General features: G+C 40.8%; 1 protein-coding gene across 2 annotated transcripts in view; it reads right to left on the reverse strand.

The window, feature by feature from the left end:
* Positions 1-721: 721 nt before the first annotated feature.
* The window catches only part of SRBD1 (S1 RNA binding domain 1), a 193,160-nt gene continuing 177,423 nt past the window's right edge, over positions 722-16,458 (reverse strand). For both annotated transcript variants that reach the window (XM_029937289.1, XM_029937288.1), the window contains exons 20-21: positions 5,073-5,257; positions 722-1,613 (exon numbers count right to left, since the gene is read on the reverse strand). In XM_029937289.1, coding sequence (XP_029793149.1) covers positions 1,324-1,613; positions 5,073-5,257 — 475 coding nt within the window. In that variant the 3' untranslated portion in view covers positions 722-1,323. The remainder of the gene's footprint in view (positions 1,614-5,072; positions 5,258-16,458) is intronic.

A 16,458-nucleotide genomic window follows, 5' to 3' on the forward strand; every position in this document is an offset into this window, starting at 1 on the left:
GACCCACTGCGTTAAAAAGATCTATGTACAGCAGTTGGAAGGCTGCACTCTTTGAAATTGGCCAGCTATCAGGCAGAACTATCAATAAATACAGTCCAATTTACCACTTTGTAAGGGACTATATTACTAAGGTGATCTTATGACTTATTATGAACAATGGGACATTTTGGTTATAAAAAGAAGCACTATTCAAAACTATTCCAAAACTATACAAATGAGTGTTTACTAGTCCAGGCAATAGAACAGGACTGGTCATCCTCTTCAGTAACCATCTCCCACTCATTACACGTGGAGAAAATCAGGTATTCATTCAGTCATGCAAAGGACTCCATTAAGCAAATGAGCCAGTGCAGCCAGAACGGACAAAACACTAGTCCAGTGTGGGCTCTATTTAAATCATTTTGACCCTCAATGGTCATGCTAATACTTACCATCTCCACTGAACACAAACAGAGTTAAGAGTCACTTGCTTTATTTACTTTATTTACTTGTTTTTCTTGCCTCTTCACACCTGATCTATAGTCAGTCTTTAGGAAGGTCATTTCTCTCCCCCTTTGAAGTTTAATCTGAATGCTTAAGAAAGAATATATACTCTTCTGTGCTAAGCAAAGTCAAACTGAATGCCATTCTTCCAATTTCCAGAGGCTTCCCATATGTACCACATCTTTCATCAAGATGAACTCCTAGGTCATTCACTGAATTAACGTAACAAAAAACAAGGTCACTAGCCACAGAACTTTATTGTAGGGATCAATACACATATCCTTCTCAGAAATGTTTTGAGCCATTCACTTGATCTTTAGGAACACATCAGGATCTAATTGGCCTACTTTTTATTTGCTTGGCAAGAGAAAATCATGAAACAAGTCCAAAAGGCCTGATTTTTTAAAAAATCTGTAAAAAGGGAGGGCCTAACACTGCCTGTCCTACTGTGTCAAGAAACATCGTACAATTCAGGTGAAGAAAGCAATTCCATACAAGTCCAGCAAGGCAAGCTGGCAAGTAGAAACGAAACGATCTGTTACACAAAATGCAAAAAGAGTCAAAGAAGAAGTACAAAAAATAAAATCTGGATGAGAAAATCATTACTGAGTAAAGACACATAAGGATGTCTACTAGTTGTTTTCTTTAAGGGGCAAAGAAATTGAGCTGTCAGTTTTCTATTTATTCAGAAGGAAAAATAAGGAAAGCATTTGAAAAATACTCCTGATGTTGAGTGAATCCCTTCTCATCTGCTACCTAGAATTCACAGACATCTGACTTATTCCTGCCCATCTATAGACATGAGGAAATAAAATCAGTATTTGACTTTTAGTGTGACACTCACAACACCCGAATGAGGTCCAGAGTAATCCTAGATCGGGGGATGTCAATGTTGAGTACTTGGACTTCCACTCTTTCTCCAGGGCCCAGTCCAAGACTCCTTCTCTTCTTTGTTTTAGAAAGTTTTGCTTCTGTTACATTTCGTATGGGAATCAGCCCTGATCTCCCCACTCCTATGTCCACAAAAATTCCGAACAGAGTGGCATTCTCGACTTTGCCTGTAAGAACTGTCCCAACCTGCAGGTCCTCCAAGCAGACTATGCTTCTCTTGAAATCAGGTTTATCAAAATCTACAAGGAAAGGGAAGAAAAAAGACAGTGTAAATAGTAGGCACTGTACTTCTTGGACACAATTATGCATTAGTAAGTAAGTGTTTACCATGTATGACAGTTATATGCTGGTAGTAAGCATGGAGGGGGGCCACGAAAGGAGCAGAAACCCAGGCCTGACTTCAGGGAAAATGCGTCTCTATCTCAACTGGAGAAGCAGTGCTCACATAGTGGGAGTGGTCAGGAGAATTTACCCAAATGCCTTCTTCTCTTCAAACTGTCTTGGTAACACGCAAACATTAGCAGTACACACAAGGACTGAGAAGAGTAGAGGGTCTTGTGTTCCTTTTAATGAGGAGGTGATGAGAAAACATCTTTGTTCAATGAATACACAAGGCCAAAGCACAAACACTGAGAAAAGTAAGATTTTCCCAGACAGAAGATGGGGAGTTTTCCCCGCCTGGTTCCTGTTACAGGTGGTAGAAAGTACATCAACATTTGGTCAAATGTGGATGACATTAAAATGTTCTCTCCTCTCTCATTTCCCTCCATGAGTTTGGAATTCAGGAATCAATTTCCATTCATTTTGAATACATTTATCCAATCAAAACTTCAGAAACCCACATCAGGCAATACCTAATCTTCTTTCTCTTCCTTCAATTCAATTTATCCCACATTTATCAGCTTCTAGAACGATCTCCTATCCACACACTCTGCTGGGTGCTAGAGCTACAAAGATGAAGACACACAGATCTCTGCTCTCAAGTTCCTGACACCCCTCTTTTCTTGTTCGCCCCCGGGCACACGTCTCTGTTCATTAACACCATCCTCCCCAGAAGTGGGTATTACTCATGCCAAGGAATCATGGCTCTAGTAAAAACAACAAAAACAACAACGGAGGTTTTAGGAGGGAGAAGGGTAGAACTAAAAGTCTAAATGGGGCTTTTGGGTTATCTGTGGATTCCACTTTCCCATGCTCTTCTTGGCCCCCTCTCCTAGGATTACTGAATGTTGATTCTAATAACAAAGAACATTCTATGCTTGGATCTCCTTTTACCAAGGCCTCATTTTCCCTCCACCCATCCCACTTCCTTTTCCTCCGCAGCTGTTGGCTTGATCCTGATTCCTTGTTAAAGCTATCCTTTACAGTTGTACTAACAACTGGCCACCTCTTGGTTCCCCTCCCCCAGTCCAATCATCCTGAAATCAAGTTTGTTTTTCTTTTTTTAATTCACCTTTTCCCTGTAAAACAAAAAGGCCCTCCTTAAACCTCAAATCTCATTTTCCTCATAAAAAAAGGAATAGGCAAAAACAAATTGATTCTTTAGAATTTTCCCTGACACCGAAGTAGTGGATTCCAGAAGCAAGAAACCAATTGTAATGTAATATTACACTGGGCAGAGACTGTGTCAAAGCAAAGTGGAACAGAGTCATTGATCAGGGGCAGAGGTAGGATGGTCTTGAGGTCTCATAGGAATTGTTTTTTCTTACCGAGGTCCAGCTGCTACAGATTCCCCAAGGGTTCCTGATCGGCTGCTTAGTTTAATTTTGCATGGAAAATCAGAGTCAGGAACTACTGAACAGGGTCCTGAAGACAGCCTGGGCCACTGAGGAATCAGAAAATCCTCCACGTGCCAGGCGAATGTTAACACTTTGATTGCCAAGGCTACGTATTCAGTCTGCTGTCACTGGGCTGTTTCTGACAAACTCAATTAGGGGAACTAACTAGTAACCAGAGTGTTAATAAAAATAGAACTCATCACGCCACTGAGAAAACAGAAGACAGGATGAGTTCGGGACAGAATGTGGCATCAAGGAAGGACTTATTTTTGAGAAAACGGAGAAAAGAAACTATGTAACATTTAAAAATACCATAATGAGGAAATAGTCCAAAATACTATCTGCCTCTTCACAAGTATGACTGTTTGCCTTCCCCCTTGGGGATACTTTTAGTATTAAAACAAAAGCTTTCAGACATTTTGAAAATTGTGACTTACACTAGGGCGAAGGTCAATATCAAAGTGAGTTTAAAAGAGACTGATTTGAAAGTCCACTTGTCACAGCGATAAAACACTGCAGTGGGCTCCGCCCAGAGCCCAGGTGCATCTGTGTTTCTGCTCACTAAGGGCACGGCAAGGTGAGGCCCCCGACTTAGCAGTCGGCTGTTTAATTGAATCATATAATCCGAATGCTGATCTTTGCTCGGAGTCCACATATAACTGGGATAATGGAGCAATCAACACCAAGACAGAAAGACGAAGATGGACAGGGAAGCCCTGCAGAGGAGGCCTGCAGCTAGAGAGAGCGCATTTCCCAGTCCTCTAGCGTGGTGGTCCTAGGCAGACCACCCTCCTGTCCTGCCGGGTTTGAGGACTGCTGCTCTCCCTGGTGTCCAGCTAAGCAGCACCCAGGTAATTCACAGTCAAGGATAGCAGACCTCCAAATGAAGACGGATCTGTCTACTGAAACAGCCACTTTGGGTCGACCACCCTGGAAGCTTGGACTCCTACATTTTTGTCATAGATCTTGCTGTGCATTTTTTCTCCAACTTAAAAAAAAAAAAGTAATTTCTGACTTATAGAAAAGTTGAGGGAATAGTATAACTTACTGGGTGGGTTTTTTTTTTAAGTGTATTTATTTTTTAGTAATCTCTACACCCAATGTGGGGCTCGAACTCACAACCCTGAGATAAGTTACATGCTTTTTCGACTGAGCCAGCTGGGTGCCCCTTATTGGGTATGTTCTTAAACTCCTTTAAACCTTTTCAAAGAGGCATGTCTAACACCCTCAACAGAGCCTAACTCATTAAAAAGAGTAGAGCCCTAAACATGGGTCCTAAACTGGTTATGAGATGAGTACAGACTCATTTAAATCTCAGTGCTTCCTCTTCAAATTTCCTTAGGAAGTCGGTCACTTGATACCTTAATTCTTTTTCATCGGGTCACTGCTCTCAACAACTATGGCCATTCTACTTCCCTCACCATCCAGCTATGCTGAAAGCTGAGAGCACTTTTAATTAGAAGGGAAATCAACAGAGAGGATCTTATTTGTTCAGTGTGTTCACTAACACAGAATCCAGGAACTTAGAAGGCTGTAATTTAGGAAGAAGATTCACTTTTTAGTTTATAAACTGAAGGCCTTACCTTGGACTTCTGCTCCTACAAGATAACAGCTTACAAATGGATTATGAAAACTGTGTGTCTCCATGCACAGAGCAGCCAGTGTGAGGTGCATTCAAGTCTAGTGTGATGGAAACTCAGCATGGGGTAAGGAGTCGGGGCACCAGGCTTCTATCTTTGGCTCTGGATACTAACCAACTGCAGTGACTCTGAAAAAAGGTCACTATCCTTTAGTTTTTACATGTACAGAACGAAGAATAAGATCCGTTTTTGCCTACGGCAGACGTTTATAGTGAGGGCCGCGGGAGAGCGTGTGAGCTATACAAATGAAAGATGCTGTTAGTCAAGTTTAATTACTTACCTGTTCGAAAGTCAAAGCTCTCAGGTTGGCTGAGACCATCTATGATGACCTGTAAGGTGTGAACTGTTGTTTGCAAACTTTCTGCAATTTTCTCTATGCCTTCCTTTTCAAGGAATGAATTTATTTTTTGCTCCATTTCAGGCTTTCCAATCTCACACAGTGTCCCTCTGATGAATGACAAAAACCTGCAGGGACAAAAAAGGCCCAACGCCTATTAATAATGACTTATTTTCCAAATATTACTTACTTTCCAAACAGGTCACCCTGAAATTCATTCATCTCAGATCCATGTACCATAAATCAACCAACCAATCGGTCTTGACTGAACATCTACTATGTGTCCCATGCTATGATGAATGATCTATCTTTGGGGGAAAAAAAAGAGGTGACAGATTTAGGTTCTTGTGCTGTTTGCTGACGAAGCACCTGCTCAAAATCAGGATCAGAAACACCTGACAGTGTAACGTTCATGAGAGTTCAGTGTCATATAGATTTTCTAAATAAGGATACCCCTGTTTACCTCATGTTTCCTAAATTTGAGTTAGGAACACTTATTTGAATTTAAATGAGCTGACAGGCAAACAATGAACTGATGATATGAAAATCCAGCAAAATATCCAGTAAGCACTGCCAGCTTCTGATCAATGAATTCTTCTCTTCATGTGCCACGTCACTGCTCTTTACTCCTGGCGCCCCAGGAGGGCAGTGTCACCTGTGCAGGCATATGGTCAGCCTCCTGATTCTCCAATCTCATTGCCAGTCAAGCCTCACACCGAATAGATTATATCAAGTATATTAAGTGTTCAGAGTCCTACAGAAAAAAAAATACGGGAGGGGATATCAAAAAGAAAAAGTAACTTTCTTACAAAATGGAAGGGGTAGAAGCAAGCAAGACCTCAATTACATAATCCTAAAATGAATATTATTTTCATATACTGTACAAGGTATAGTTGCAATATTTACAAAATATTGCTATCTGCCTTTCTCAATTTCCCCTTGCTATGTTTACCATTCCCTTGCTTGCTGCTTCTTAATTACTTAGCCTCCGAGCTCAGTGATAATTAAGAAAAAAACCAAAGGGTTAAGAAATTACCCCCTTCGGTTTCATCTGAATAGTGGGCTGTAGCTTACTTTCTTGACAGTTCTTGGCTGGGTATGTTTCGACATCATTAAGTTCCATTTCCTATGATTAATGGCACTTTAAAAATGTCAACACAGTAATCAGACAGATAGTGATACTAATGCCCTCAAATCCGTTCCTCTAAGGATGTCTCTGGAACACAAGGAGGGAAAAAGGAAACTGTTGGAGGCTTGTCTATAATCAGACTTGGGATGTATCCCATTTGGCAGGGTGCTGCCTTATCACAAAAGGAATGCTTGTCATTTCCAATCTTCTGCATTGTTGTATTCAACCCGAAAAGCCTCGTCAGTGATCATGCAATACTCATCATCTGGAATCTGGTGGAGAAAGCTCTCTCATCTCTCACTGAGGGCATCTCTTTGGGGTCAAATGTGCAATCTTCCTATATTTCCATAGCTATATTTTTGTTGAAAGAGAGAGATGCTCTGAAATCCAACTAATTCTCTTGAGGATAGATCCTGGCTAATGGTCTAGTGAAAGACCAAGGAATTGGTGCTTGGTCTCTCTTTTCAGAAATGACTTTCTGTCCAAACTGGTGGCCAGTGAGACATACACTATAAGTGCGTGCATCCATGGCTTCTCCAGCCCACCAGAGAGGCAGCCACTATCTGCTAGTGCTGCTGGACAGGCAGTAGCACATAAGGGCCCTGGTGACAGGGAACAGCTGCTGAAGCTGATTGATAGGACAGATGACACATGACAACTTCTGCCCACAGCCAACTTTTCTGCACAATTTTCTAAATGATGCATGCCCTGCTGAGCTGGCTTCCCTGGTATTTACCTCTTGGCTGGACTGGCCTGCAACTAGCTACTTGGGAGAACATCTCAAATCCTCAAGATTCTGGCTTACAATCAACCATTAAAATGCCAAAGCATATTCATGGGCTGTAAATCTATAACTTTGAAAGGCATTTTATAATTAATAAAAGTAACTAAATGGCAGAAAATTTCCAAAGCACTGTACAAGTCTTGGCCTCAATAACAAAACACTGGCTTAGGAGATTGCTTAAAATCTTAAGGTTGTGTGTGTGTGTGTGTGTGTGTGTGTGTGTGTGTGTGTGTTGTGTGCGCACGCACGCGCGTGCATGTGAAACTAAACAGCTTCCAAACCACTTCCATAATATAAAGAATTCTGCTTATAGTGGTTGCAGATGGAAGAAGAAAATTGGTCTGTTTAACCTGGGTGCATATTTCATATATCATTTTCGTTCTCACACCAGAAGCCCGAGGGCACTGGTAACTGAGATCAATAATAAAGTACCAAATGGTGCTCCTGGCTAATGCTTCACATCGATCAATCCTATTTTTAAATGACTATGGAACAAAGTCAAATGCTACTTTATTTTGAAACTTTCTTAAAGTTACTACAGGATTGTGGGAAAAAGGAAAATGACAAACAAAAGGAGAGAGACTATAAAATGAACTGGGACTGTAGCACTCAGACTGACCGCTCCCTTCCTGGATTGCAAATACATTAGACTGCAAATGACAGGAAACAATGTTTTACACCTGGCAATCATTCAATGAATATGTGTTCTTTAAATAGCCTACAAAAAACTTACTCTGAATTTCCAGCCTGGAGTTGAATATGGTAAGTAATATGCAATACAAAGTTTCATTTTACAACTGGGGTGGATAAGCCATACTCAATACAAAGCACTTTCTGCCTCAAAAATACCACATAAAAATACACTGCACTTTATGAAGCTTGGAACACAGAATGAATATAAACACGTACTAACAAATGAGTGCCGGGACTCACGCTAGTCCTCCACAGATGCGTTAATCTAATCTTGACAATAATCCTAAAGGTTAGGTGCCTTATCATTCAGAAAAGGAAAACTGAGGTTCAGGGAAGTTAAATAATTTGCCCAAAGCCACACAGCCATTTTCACTGGAATTTCATGGCATACACATCAGCATGTGTCTGTTTATAACTGCAGCCATATCAAAATGAGGTATATGTTTGGTTAAGATTTAAACATAATACTTCTCGTAACATTTCACCAACATGATTTAATGGCAGATTAGTTTTATACACGAGACAGCTAATACTGATAAACCCACACAGAAATTATTACGTACACGTATTTATGTAGAGAATTCTCTCAAAAGTCAATGAGTTATTAAAAGTCATAGTGTCATCTTCTCCACCGTCTGTGGAAGGCTTTTTCAGTTTGCTAAGAACTGCAGTCAGAGCTGCTGTTTTTATTTAATATGTAATTTCATCCATCTTACTTAAAGTAAGAAAGTAGCATAAATGCAACAAATAAGCACATCATGTTCTTTTAGCGCACATCTGTACAAAGTTAAAATACAGACCTCGCAGCAGAGATGATGCCTGTTTTTCAAGCAGAATGCTTATATAACCTAAATCGATGATATTTTCTACAGAAACCTGTTAAAAACTCAAGGGTTTTCCTCTCACAGAGTTCATCTTTGTAAGATTTTCCCCAAAGAATAAGAAAATCTCAAGATTCCTAAGACTTCAGATATATCCGTTCCGTTTAGGAGCCCGGGACTGGCGTCAGGACATTAAAGGGCGTCGGCACTCCACAGAGCCCGGGACAACCATGGTGACGCGAGTCCACCACTTTACAAACAACCTGCTCTTAGCATGTGCTGTGTGGGCCCAACACACAGGATTTGCAATTCTGCAAGGAGCCAGGGCCTGAAGCTGTCTGTCCATTCTCCACATCTCCAAGAGACTTTAGTACTAGTTTATTTTATCCACTCGTTTTTACTCAGTGGATTTTATCAGTGAACAAAACATGAAGTCAAGAGCTCATTTTGTCAGTGAGTAGGTAGACAGAGCAGGTGGTAACCTGCAATTCAGGGAGACGTTCAATGACTTAAAGAGAGAGCTTGCACTCTATGAGAAAACCCACCTTCTTAACTATGATTGCAGAGTAAGTGGTGGGACACAAATGAAAGTTCGGAAATAATCTGTTATGCCAAAAACCACGGGTTCCATATATATTTTTTCAAACCTACCACTCTTAATATTAAAAACTAACTATAAATTCCACTGTGGCAAAACAGAGCCGTCACTCCTGTCCCACCACCTACGGGGAGCTGCATCTACCCAGGTGAGCACAGGGCAGTGAACGCTTCGTCCAGCCTGGAGAGAGCGCCGGAGTTACCGCATCTGCTGGGTCAGCAGCCGTGTCAAAGGGGCGGCAGGGTGAGTTGTACCTTAATCATGAAAAAACCTTTCAAACTTGTAACCTCTTTGTTGAACTGAGGCACTGAACCGGGTCCAAATCCTTAAAACTCTTTGTAGGTGCAAAATCCACAAGTGATGGTAAATTCAAGTAGAGTGCATTTAGGGAGAGGCCCACAGAACAACCCACTGTACTGGAGAAGCTGGCAGGTAAGTGAAGATGTTTCAGGAGCTTTTCTTAGCTTGGCATCAACCACAGAAACTTACAGCAAGCCATTTTTCACAAGAACTTACATCTAACTGGCTTTTGAAGCCTGCAGATAAACTTTTACAACATGTAACCTTTCAGGACAGGTAAAGGAATTGTTCTGAAAGCCCTTACAAGCTCTTCTCTAAGAGCAGAATTTTAAGGGGTATGGGGCTACCCAGGCACCGGGCAGGGGCATCTTCAGTGGCACTGGCTTGGTATCAGCTGGGTCGTCTTTGGAGCACCCCTTGCATGCAAACACACTCCAGCATCTGAACATGCCCCTGCATCTATGAGTGGCAGAAATAAAAACAAAACAAGAGTGATTGAAAAGGACCTGTCATAGATTAAGCTGTCATACATTAAGAAGAAGTTTGTCTTCCAAAAGACTTGGTTTCTAAGCATCCGACTATTCCCTGCTTCTAACTTCTGAAGAACTTCAAACGCTTCCTTCTTTTTCAAAGATCTGGTCTACATGCATAGAGACTGGATATGGCATGCATGCTGCACTAATTGTATGTGGAGAACATATCCCTAGAAAGCTGTTTTATTTTATTTTAGCAACTTAGTATAGGGAATTCGCTTTATAAAAAAAATGCCCAAGTGCTTACACAGTTGCAGCTAAGACAAAACATCTAAGATCAGTGAAACAATAACCAATGCCACAAGGAATAAGTAGTATTGCTTTTTACGTGGCTTTTCCTATTTCAGAACCACTTGTTAGGTTATGATATACTATATGATGATAATATAATTAAAACTATAATACACACACACACACACACACATCCAAATGGGCAGGAGTATATAAAAACGGGAAGGCATCAAGCACTGAAATGATATGATTGTTGATTGCTCTAAGGATTTCGAAAATCTGTTATAGGATTTGCCTTAGATATAAACTTACAAGTGACACAGGAAAATTAGTTTTCTTATACTTCTTAAAACAACAACATCTCCTCTCCAATAAAACGAACCAGAGAAAACCCCAACAATCCTATATTACTCAGCTTGATCATCCTCTTTCCATTGAGTCCGGTTATTTTAAACACACACACACACACACACACACACACACACACACACACCTCTTCAAAGGAACATGACAAAATGCTGAAGCAGTTTGAAGCATCTGAAAAATAAGTTAGAAAAGCATATTCAGCTTTCTTCATTAAGTATTTATTTACTGTGGGAAAAGACTATGAAAGACGATAACAGGAACTCTGCCTGGAAGGAGGTTTCTAAGTCTAATTTTAAGCAATGACAGTATGTCAGAATAAATAATCTTCCACTTAATCTGCTCGTCTAGAAGTAGGATTTTACTTGCAGATAAACACACTTTTAAAAGTGCTCAATAAAGATGATTTCGTTTAATTCTCTCAAACATTTATTGTGGATGCAGAGTTGCAGATAGGGAATCAAAACTCTGAGAGATTAAGTGGTCTGCCCAAAGTCATGCACCTGAGACCACAAGGAGGTAGGTAAGGTAAAAGCTGTCATATATCACCTCTTCATTAACACTCCTTAACCCTTTACCTTGGGGAATATTCGATGCAGACAGAAGATGTAGATCTCGGCTAAACTCTGGCACCCAGGACCACTGCCTGGGAACAATTTATTATTATTTTTTTTCCCAATCAAATTCAAAAGGAAAAAGTTTGGCTCTTTTTAAGTTACTCAGTAAGAGTTGGACAAAATTAAGTTAGTGGTTTCAAAGACTGTAGACTCTCTACAGCTCAAAAACACTGTGTTTAGAATTCATATAATTTAATTTACTGGCTGTAAAGCCATAATGTGGATTAGTGCCTGTGAATATTTGAAAGAAGAGAGCAAATAAAAAAAAAGTAGTACTCAAAAACATACAGGCTAGTGATGGCAGAGCTGAAATTAAATAGCTCCGGCACTACTGGAGGATAAAGCTCAGGTATTAGGGTAAGGCCTCTCCCCCTTGAGAAAATAGCCTTTTTACTATGAATTTGGTACTGTCAAAGAATCCTTCTTTCAAGGAATTTGAAAATGCTAAACATCTGTCATTTCCATAAAACCCCTAGTTGTCCTCTGAATGGGCAGAGCCATTTTTATTCCATTTAAAGAGTGTGCAATTGAGGTCAAAGTAATTTGCTTTTGGTTCCACAGAGAGTTAGAAGACAGTCTAAAGTTAAAATCCATAGTGAGACTGAGGACAGGAATGGGAGGAGGGAGATAATGGGTGACTAGATCAATACCCTACTGAGTTTCGGGCTCCAGACTGAGTGATCTAAGCCTGAAGAAAAGGAGAGAAGGAGAGGGCCAATACTTCTAAGAAGAGAGGGTCTGAAGCAAGCATGATGTTGTGGCTGGCTGGAAGTCCCTGCCACTCCTCCTCCACTGGGGGCTAACAGGCTGCTCCAAAAACTCAGCAGAGAAACCAGTGTTTTCTTTAGTCCCAAGACCTGGCGTTCATGTTAATTAATGATGTTAAATGACCCAAATGATGGCCAGATCACATGGTAGAACAAGTTCTCCCTGGGAGACCAATGGTTGTAAACCACACCGCCCTTTTCTTTTCTGGCTCCACCTGACAGCCCCTCCTCAGTCACAGCAAAAATAACAGTAATAAGGGGCAACTGGCTGGTTCAGCTGGAAGAGCATGGGACCCTTGATCTTGGCGTCATGGGTTTGAGCCCCACGCTGGGCTGCAGAGATTACCCAAATAAATAAAGAAACTGAAAGAAAACAGCAACAATAGTTTACTCTGCTCCAGGTGCTAAGATTTCTAGATATATTAACTCATGTAATCCCATGAGACAGGTACCTGCTTTTCCTCATTGAACACACATGGAAACTGAGGAACAGGGAGATTAAGTCACATCAGCTAGGCAGGATGTGAACCCAGGCAGTCCGGTGCTGCACCACTTCCAGACCGAGCCAGGGGAAAGTCAGGGACTGTCTCAGACTCCCCAGCTTCCTAGTTCCCTCTACGAGCCACGCCTGGAACTTTGATGTGGTGTGCACTGCACCAGGGAGTAGGGCATGAGATGGACGGTTGTTCCTACGAGCCCGCAGCCTGGTCATCTGGTTGTCACTTGGGTAGAGTCTCTTTCACCGGCTCTTTTGTGAAGGCCTTTTCAAAAATGTGGTAAGGGTTACTTCCTGAGAATTACGATCTGATGTTTTGGGATTTAAACTACTAACAAGAAAAAAAAACAAAAAAAAAGAAACAAGAAAACCTAAAATCACTTTTATAAAACCTGTCCACTTATCATCTTTATAGTTTGGGTTTGGCCACCCCCTTGTGAAGCTGTGTATCATTGAAGCGGCTGTCTACCGCTGTGCCACCGCAGGAGCACAGGAGCTCATGCGGGGTGACCGGCCGACACACATGCAGAGACATCACTTGTCAGAAATCAGCGAGGATTCTGTCTTAGTTTTCATGTCCCAAAGCTGCCGACTCTTGTGAGGCAAATCCAGAAAAATGCAAGACCTTCCAAATTTGCAAATAATTTCTTACATCTGTTTACCTAATCTTCACTTATTTTACAGCATTTATTTGTCATTGGGTTTCTTTTCAGGCAAGTTTCCCACAAAGAAACGTGTTTTTGTCATTGCAGAAGTTGCCGGGCGCGCGAGTGCAGAGGAGGGCTGTGGTGAAGGTCAGCTGGGAGGAGGTGTGCAAGGCCCAGGCCGAGCGGGTACCACTCACAGGACATACCGCTCAGAGGACGTACAGAGACCTGTGCCTCTGGGCTGTCACAGTCAAAACCAAGTGTGTCACACCTGTCAATATCACTGCTCTAATGCTGCTGTTTGTTGTTGTTTTGTTTTAAAATAACAAGCTAAACTCCCTGCATTGCAGCTTCTCATTAGCCAAAAGACGTCCTTTGCTGGGCAGAGAGCTCAGTCTGGGAAGAATGTGATGAAGCCGGTGAAAACAATTCCAAAGGAGCAGTTCGGAGATGCTTAATCCTTGAATGGGAAAGAAACAGTCTAAGATGTGCTCACTGGTTAAAGGTCTTCATTCTGTGCTACTTGTCACCGTCTGGCTGGACTTACTGTAGCTCCATGGCACGGAGCAAGGCAGCTCTGCAGGGCCTCCCCAAACCCTAGTCCCGGGCTGCTTTTGAGCCAGGAGCACTCATTGGGAGCCATGTATCCACTTATCTCATCACAGAATCCTGTGTACCTGCTGGCTTAATTCTACTCTCCCCCCACCCCCAGGCTTTATTAAGACAAAACAGACATGTAACACTGTGTAAGATTAAAGTTTACAACCAGTTGACTTGATACTCACATAACTGCAAAATGATTACCGCCATGGCAACTTCAATTACCATTTCTTTTTTCCCCCCTCTTATTTATGTATTCACTTACATTTTAGAGAGAGAGAGTGCAAGCAGGGGAAGGGCAGAGGGAGAAAGAGACAGAATCTTAAGCAGACTCCATGACTAACATAGACCTCAATGTAGGGCTTGATTCCACAACCCTGGGATTATGACCTGAACCAAAATCAAAAGTTGGACACTCAACTGACTGATCCACCCAGGAGCCCTTTACCATTTCTTTTTGGTGGTGAGAACACTTGAGATCTATTCACTTAACATAAGTACATAGTACATAATACAGTATTGCTAGGTGTAACCACTGTGCTGTATATTAGATCTCCAGGACTTACTCATAACTGAAAGTCTACACCCATTAACCAACTTTTGGTCTTAAAAACCTGATACAAGCGTTTAGTAAGCTAAAAATAAACATTACTGGGCTTTTGTATAGAAGATACCCCCACTGTCCCCAAGTAAATATTGTGTCAAGTTACATGATTACTTCTATTCCAGATCTGGATTTTAAATTGACAGCTCTCTACTCTCTGAAAACATACTTTTCAGCATTGATTGTAAGGGTCAGAAATAGATGCTTTGGCAGTAATAAAGGAAATGACAGTGCTAATATGGCACAGTATGGCTACTGACACAAATCATTCCCCGATACACATCTGCCTAGTCCATCAGAACGGTGCTCCATGTCACATTCCTGCTATGCAGGCTACTAACCACTTCCAGAAACCAGTCTTTAAAAATGTCTCCCTAATGGCCAGAATGGAGATATCAATTAAATACTAGCTAATACTTTATGAAAATGAGTGCCAAGTAACACTCTTGACATTAAATTTTCTGGACTTTTTTCAAGTTAAATCAAGAACATCACAACTTTCAAGGTTAACTATCTGAAGTGAATCAAATTCTCAATGCAGGACATTCTTTGGGACAGTGCCAGGTCTCACTGTGACATGTACAAATCAGCATAATTTGCAAGACAGAGTTTCCTCTTTCAAGAAAAAGGAGAAATCAGATACTTGTCTTTGGCTCTCCTGACCAACCAAAATGGTAAGGCAAAAAAGAAGTGGCATGGCGTAGTGACAACTCCTAAATAGGCTGTTCATAGACTTCATTCTACATAATACGACAGCAATTTTCCTCATGGTCCATATCACCAACACAATGAAATCACTCACACATGAGGACAGCGTGACAATTTCTGGATGATGACAGAAAATGGTAAGTCATCTTCTTTCTAGATCTGTCTCTGTGTTCTAGTCTGTAAAATCTAGGAAGGCTCTGGACACAATGCTCTGTGAAGGCATGGGATTCCATTTGGGGAGATCTGAAAACGCCTTCAATCCATAAGGAACTCTGAAATGTTATTCAACCTGTGGGGCAGGCAATCACAAAAAGGATGCTCTAGATATTCTTTCAATGGTTTCTCTTACACAACTGCATTGACCTCAGCCACTTTAGACTAGAGAAAAATCTGGATTGAAGTAAAGCTAGACATTTCATTCGTTTCATTTTTAGCCAAAATAGGATAAAACTTACAAATAACTATAACACAAGGCAATAATTAGTAAGTGACCTTTGTGAAGCACAGAAAGTATATACAGAAGAGAGAGTTCACTTTCAGAGAGGGGTGTCTTGGTAAGATTTCATACAGGAGGTGACATTTGGGCTAGGTCTTTAAGGATTTCAACCAGTAGAACAAAGAAAAGAGATGTTTAAAGGGTTGGAGACAGGAAGCTCAGGTTAGGTTTGGAGGATATTTAATAGTCCAATAAAAATAATAAACATCCACTGAGTATTTCCCTCATTATCAGGCACTTTAGAAACATCATCTAGTTGACTTCACAGCAATCTTATGAGGTTGGTGTATTATTATTCCCACTTTTTAAGGAATACAGAGTCTCAGATGGGTGAAGTAATCTGCCTAAACTAACATAACTCAGCTTACAGAACCAAGATGTGAGCCAGATAGATCACTTCAAATCCTAAGGTTTTAACTAGCCCCAAAGCCTGATCTCTTAACTAGGTCACAATTAAAAAGCTAATTTGGAGCCTGATTTAAATGTAACCATACATTTAACTATAATCATATATACATTCATAATGATCATTCAGATTAAGGATATCATACCCTAAAGATGGTATGTGTTTAGCAAAGAAAAGTAACAAGACATGGTATATGTGCTTCCTAAGGAAAAGAAAAAGAAATGACTATCTGGAATATGCTGGATTTGACTGTTATTCTCTATCATCACATGGCTGAAATTAGATTCTGCCTTTCCTCTGGAGAAAACATTATCTCCTCCATTAAAGGAAACTTCGCCTATTTATTTTATTAAGGGATCTGTAGGAAATGAATTCTTCACATACAGTCTGTAGAATTTTATGCTGTTTTGCTGCAGCTATGTTTCCTGAATATTGCATTAAAAGAATTCCCTTCTGTTGTGTGTTTTAGAATGAGGACATATGCATTTCCAAAGCAGCAACTTGATAGTGACCACTTTTGATATCTTCTCATTTTA

This window comes from Suricata suricatta, chromosome 4 (genome assembly GCF_006229205.1).
Source record: "Suricata suricatta isolate VVHF042 chromosome 4, meerkat_22Aug2017_6uvM2_HiC, whole genome shotgun sequence".
Lineage (NCBI taxonomy): Eukaryota > Metazoa > Chordata > Mammalia > Carnivora > Herpestidae > Suricata > Suricata suricatta.